The 6,248-nt window shown below is 49.4% G+C and overlaps 1 protein-coding gene across 1 annotated transcript in view; it reads right to left on the bottom strand.

Moving 5' to 3' along the window:
• Window positions 1–3,013: 3,013 nt before the first annotated feature.
• The window catches only part of SLC5A9 (solute carrier family 5 member 9), a 25,222-nt gene continuing 21,987 nt past the window's right edge, over window positions 3,014–6,248 (bottom strand). The window contains exons 13-14 of the mRNA XM_026086847.1: window positions 5,296–5,443; window positions 3,014–3,222 (exon numbers count right to left, since the gene is read on the bottom strand). Coding sequence (XP_025942632.1) covers window positions 3,014–3,222; window positions 5,296–5,443 — 357 coding nt within the window. The remainder of the gene's footprint in view (window positions 3,223–5,295; window positions 5,444–6,248) is intronic.

Below are 6,248 nucleotides of genomic sequence, written 5' to 3' on the forward strand. Positions count from 1 at the left end.
CTCTCTTAGCCACAAAGCCTAGGCCTGAGAAGCGCTTGGGGAGTTTTGATTCTTCTAAACTATCCCCCCCCCCAACCTCATCTTCAGCCAGGAAGCAAAATGTAATTTCTCATTTTGGTTTTAATTTTTTTGGTTAAATATGGTATTTTCCCAGAAAACACAAGGGAAGGTCGAGATGTTTTGAGCTGACTGGTTTATTTCTGCAAAACATTTCAGTTCCCTCCCACCCTCATATGCTTTTTTCTTTTGTTTTGCTTTAGTGGTTAAAAATACAGTAGTAAGTCAAATACATTTACCAAGGAAATCAATTTCTCCTGTGGGGTACACAGCTGGCTGCAGCTGGCAATTCCAGTGTCTCCATCCCTTCTGTGGGCCAAGCTCAGGGATGAAGTCACATCTCCCAAAACGCATAGTTTCATTTAAAGGAAACAGTCTTCCAGGGTCCATGGGGTGAGAAGGGGAGGGGAAGAGGTCAAGATCATACGTCCAAAGATCAGAAGTGTTTTGTACTGTTTTTTTTTTTTAAAAAAAAGAGTGAAACTTCAGTTCCATTCATCGCAAAATTGAAATTTTCTTACTGAAAAAACAATCATCTCAAATGTGTGAAAACTGCCTCGTTATCCCTCAACTCACTCTGTGTTGCTTTTCCCATGGCATTAGCGGGTGTGCGGTCCAAAAAAACCCAGCAGAGCCATTGAGCTAAGTGCTGCTGAGGGGCGCTGCGTCTCAGAAGCACTCAGTGCCTCCGCGCTCTAGGCAGGGAGGCAGGAGCCGTGGTATTTCTAAATGCATTAGAAATGCGTCCGCTATTATTAGACATTTACCAGCTATTAATCACAGCTGGTAACTTGATTACCTCTAAATGTTTTGAGGCACCCTCTGATTCGGGCACCACCTGCTCGCAGTTGCACAGTGGCCGTGCCAGGGAGCGAGCTTTGCGGCGGGTGCCTGTTCCCACCGGGACGGACGGGTGACCTCCTCTGGCTAGAGGGGCTGAGATTTCCCTTGTTTAAAGGCAGTTTACTTTTTCCTCTTAGAAAAAGCAAGCGTTTGTATTGATCTGGGCCAGCACAGCCCCCCGCATCGCTGCGTCCCAGCCCGTGGCGGGGGCTGCAGAGCGGTGCTGAGCCCCTTGTGCAGCCCTCRCCGCAAGCGCTGCGCAGAGCTGGCGTCCGTGGAGCTGCAAACAGCCCTGTGGACTGATGTCCCGGGCCAAGGCCTCGCATGCCCATGCTTTTAAACAAAAAGAGAAGGAAATCAAAGGGCCAGGCTAGGCCTAGCAAGGCGTGCTGCGCTCCGTGCCGTGCCGGGGGTGGTGAAGCCGGGCTGGGGCAGTCCGGCCGGCATCGCCAGCTGAGCCCAAAGCCCGGCTCATTTCAATGTGAAAAGCGCAGCCCCAAGCGCCTCTCTGCAATAAGCTTGGCCGCCCCGGGGACCAGCTGGCCGCGCACCGGCCACGGGCCGGCCGCTATCGCGCTGCTTGCAGGATGCCGCACTGAAAAGCAGCATAAGCTTCGTCGTGCACAAACCTGGCCTTGAAGCTTAAAAACAACAACTATAACAAAATCCTCTGGCTATAAAAAGACGCAGAAAAGAGCCCTCGGCTCCAGCGGTGGCACTGGGAGCAGCGGGGGAGGCGGGCAATCACGCAGCTCGGTGCGGGGAGGTGGCCGTTTCGGCTGCCGGCAGGGAGCACCCGGCCAGCTGGGGCGACGTCTGTGCAGCCTTGTGCACACAGGGCACAAATTATTGTTTCGCTTTTCTTTGCACCCGTCCTGCCATGGCTAATTCAGGCTCCTCCATCCAGAATTAGGAAACCAGACCCCCAGGGCTCCCTTTTCCAGGCAGGCACAGAGTCCTTTGCCTCCTCTCTTTGCTGGATCATGACTAATTTTCTTCATCTTCATGGTGCTGTGCTTTGCTGGATACCCTCGCTTCCCAGCACAGGCCAAGCCTGGTGGCTTGGATGTGTCCCTAGGATGCTGGAGCAGAGACTCAGACTCCTTGCAGGCATTTTTAACATTCTCTGGATGAGCTTCCTAAACACCTGGCAAAGATATTTATAGTGGGGACTGTCACCTTGTCGTCTGGAGGAGATTTGAAAGGTTATGGCCATGCTACATTTCATGACACTACCAGGATGGGTCAGACGCCAGGGCAACCTGGACCAAGGAGAGGCATTTATTTTCCTTCCACTGCCAGGACAACGTGATCCCACTGAGACCTTTGTGCATCAGCACAGGATATATAACCACAATAACCTGAAGTCAAAATTGGCTTTGTTACTAAGGCACTTTTATTGCTGGTAATGCTGTTAAGGGGCAGGATTGGTCCGATGAATAAATAGGATCACGTTGTTGTAAGGAAGACACACTGTTACGTGACAGAGACGGGGGAGATCTGGGCAGGTGAAGCCCCCTTCTCCCTTGCTGTTGGGGGCTGGCTAACGCAGGTTCTCGGGCAGCGGCAGCCGGCTGGTGTCACCCACGGCTCTGGCTGGGAAGCGCGAGAGCCAGGGCTGTCCCTGGGGTTAGCTGATCCAGCGTAACCACACCCAAATTTTAGCCATGTAAATTCAACACATATAGCATTTAAGTCTCCTTCCCCAGACCAGAGTAAACCAGCAGTCATTCCTCTGAGTCCAGTGGTGCAAAGTCAACCCGGAGCTGGTACACGTGAGGCGGGAGGCCCCTGGAGGTGCTGCAGCCGAGCTCTCTGCCGGACTTGGCTCCGAGCCTTTAAAATTGACCCCAGGTCTCCTGATTGACCCACATGCTGTCCCACATATCCCCTGAACCCTAGATGTGACCAGGCTTGAGTCTTGGTCATACCTCATCTTAATTATGGAGAAACCAAACCCCACAGTCATTGCCAGCAAGCAGTGCCTCTGGGGAAGGGCTGCGCCAAGGCCCAGTCCGAGGACCATTACGAGTATCTCTGTCATCTGATGGCACCAGCTGGGAGAAGATGAGGAGCAATGAGAGGAAAAAAGACATGTGCTGCTTCCCCACCCTCAGCCAAAATATCCCCACAAAAAGACATTAATGGCCAGCAAGAGAATAGCATTAACATTGCAAATGTTCTTCCACAGGGGTTTTTCCTCAATACTGGTGAGCTTCCTTTCCAGGGCGGCTCTCTCCTCCTGGGACAGTGTGGGCACAGGGCTGGCGGACAGTCCACAGAACCAGAAGTAGAGCATTTTCCAACAAGGAGGCTTGGCTGCTGCAAGAGACAGGCAGAAAAATGGGTGTTATCCCTCAGCTGGTGATTCCTCCCACGCTCCTCCAATTTGGAGGTGCATTGGACAATCTGCAGTGGGGTCTGGCATGCACCTTGGATGGGAGGAAGCTCCCAGGGCAAGGCTTGGGAGAGGGACGAGGTAGGACGAGAGAAGAGAGGAGAGGAGAGGAGAGGAGAGGAGAGGAGAGGAGAGGAGAGGAGAGGAGAGGAGAGGAGGGAAGGGAGAAGCAAAGCGCTGCCTGGATCATCTACAGCGCAGCCTGATTACTGTCAGTTGATTGTGACATGGATCATTCGTTAATTAACTAACAGAACGTTTCTCCTTCCTCCCCGACCAGTCTTCCATCCACTTTCACAAATTTCTGACAGCATGACGGTCTGTTTAGAGATCRCCTGGTTTATTTATTACACGTGCTGTGCGGGGTGAAGTATATGTTTTAATTGTCAGCCCAGTGCTATGTGGATGTCACTGGGTGTTCTTTCCAAATATAACTTTCTTTGAAAGGTAGAATGTCATAAGGCCTTGAAAAAGGTGTTACCAAAAAAAAAAAAAAAAAAAACCCAAACTCATTAAACTGTCAGCTGCTGTGTTCTGCATTTCCTTTCCCATCATTACTAATTACCAAATTACCAAGACATTAATTTATAAAAAGATGAGCTAGTTAGGTGAACTAGGAGTTGATAAGAAATAATAATGCTGAACAGCTCCATTCAACTTAAGCCCAAACTTACTCTGTTGGAAAAAAAAAAAGAAAAAAAAAAAGAAAAAAAGAAAAAAAAAGTGTTTTCTTTAGTGCTTCACTTCTGTTTAGTTTGGCTGTAATTGCTACTGACATCCTTTGATGAGCAAAATGAAAGAGTGAAAAAAAATCCTATGTATGCATCCTGTGTAACTGCCCTTCTTCTGAGTGTTTCTGCTCTGTGACCTTGGAAAGCTAARCTCAAAATCAAAAAGCTGAAATTTTTAGTGGCTTTGCCAAAGAAACCTCTGGCCACTCTGAAAAAGCTTGCAGATGTAGCATCTCCTGCTCTCTTTTTCCTTCCTGACAATTCTTTAAGCTCATTTGTCGCTTTGTCTTCCCCCTTTTTAAATACACTGTGTTGGGCACACAGCTACTTAAGTAATTCGGGTCTGAGTCTTAACCGTGGCTTTTATCCTAAAGTAAGAGGATCCTTGGCATAGTGTAAATGAGAAAACAGAGGCTTGTAGATTTACCCTGGGGCATCCAAAAAGTCAGTAGCAGAGCTCCCAGTGCAGTATGTTCCCTTTTGACCCATGATGCCATTTTGATGTAACAGGTTATAGCATCAGTGAGTGAGTTAATCCAATAGGGACAGCACAGGGGAAAGGAGGAAGCATCTCTAGTAYATGCGTAAATGCTTTAATTGCTAGCCATTCTGGACGACAGGAATGGATGGCATTCATGTGTGCTGGAAGATGAGGTTACAGGGCCTGCCATGCCTGAGCGTTAGCATTATCCCTGCCATTGTGCTATGGAGCTCCTCAAAAATCATGTTGTAAGCGACAAATCAACGCAGCGTCAGGAACGCACAGGCCCATGAGGGGAGCTGGGTCCAGGCCCTGGGCACAGACCTTCATCCTGCCAGGGGCTGTTTGGAGGTGGCTGGTGACCCCCATCTAAGGAGTCCATCATACCATTAATTGTCCAGGCTTGAAGTGCTAAAATAACATTGTGACTGGGGCAGGGATGGACCAGGGTCATTTGGATGGGTAAATATCCTGTTTAAGGAGAAGAAGGAAATAAGATTTCAATGAACGGTGGGTTTTCTTTGCTCTTCAGGAGTGGCAGCCCTTTTGAGCCTTTCAGAGGACTGGGCATGAAGGTAAATCCTCCAAGATATGTTTGGAAGGCCAAGAGCCACTACACATTCATTTGTTTCGTCTCCACAACTGGCACACCCGTAAATACAAGCCATGACTCCCGTGAATGCAACGGATGGCCTCTCTGGGGCTTTGAAGGGACTTGGGGGACCCTATCATGGCTGTGGACCCCCAGGCAGGCCTGTGTGCTTGCTCACTGCCAGGCACCCTACCTGACTGTTCTTTATCACCCAACTCTGCATTTTCGACCACGTTGTTCTCTCCGGTGGCTGGGTTGATCTGTGCTGCTTCACTCTTATAATTTTCCAGGTCAATGGCGGGTGCTTTGCTGTGTCTAGTCCACCATGTCAGGCAAGCAAGCTGTACAAAGGGATGGAGAGTAAACAGGTTAGCACCTACCAGTCCCAAACTGGCGAGCCAGGCATGTCCCTGCTTGTGGGGCATGGGTGTGAGAAGAAGCTGGGAAAGCTGCTCTGGGGCCATGATGTTCCCCTGCTTTCCTCCCACCTCCCCTTCATGCAGATGCCCTCACCCTGGCAAGGGTAGCCAGTGCCATCCCAGGGGTTCACAGATCAACCTTGAATTTAAGCTGGCCATGGCTCTCCAAGGAGCTTGGTGGCACCAGAGTTTTCTCAGCCTCTGTATGTAGCCAAGCGGGACAGCAAGGCCCACACTGAGCAATCCTGCCTGTAAGAGGCTGGCACGGTCCATAGCATGTCCTCCCTCACCTGCCCATGCTGCACCGCAGCCGCAGGACGGCACCAAGGCAGTGAAGCTGCACTGGAGCCCACACATCAGGCAAAGTCACTCGCTTATCTGAGGAGAGGTTCCTCCTTGCTCTGCCCATATGGAAATGAACGTCTCAAATGGGTCACTTACAAAGTAACGTGAGTTTAATTTCTGAATTTTACACACACAAATCTAGGCAGCAGTTTCCAGCTGACACAAAATGTTGCATAATTTCCAGAAGATTTATAGCTTTATTTAAATCATTTTCAACCAAGATGAGCATTGGGCAGGGCTAATCTTTCTTGTCACGATGTGCTAAATTGCTTTGATTTTGATGATCCTCATCTTTCTCAAGGATTCTTTTTTTTTTTTTAAAATCACTTAGGAAATGTCACTGGAACATAGCAAAGTTTCAGGGTACTAAAGAATTCAAGAA

Source organism: Apteryx rowi, unplaced genomic scaffold (genome assembly GCF_003343035.1).
Source record: "Apteryx rowi isolate R43461 unplaced genomic scaffold, aptRow1 scaffold_7, whole genome shotgun sequence".
Taxonomy (NCBI): Eukaryota; Metazoa; Chordata; class Aves; order Apterygiformes; family Apterygidae; genus Apteryx; species Apteryx rowi.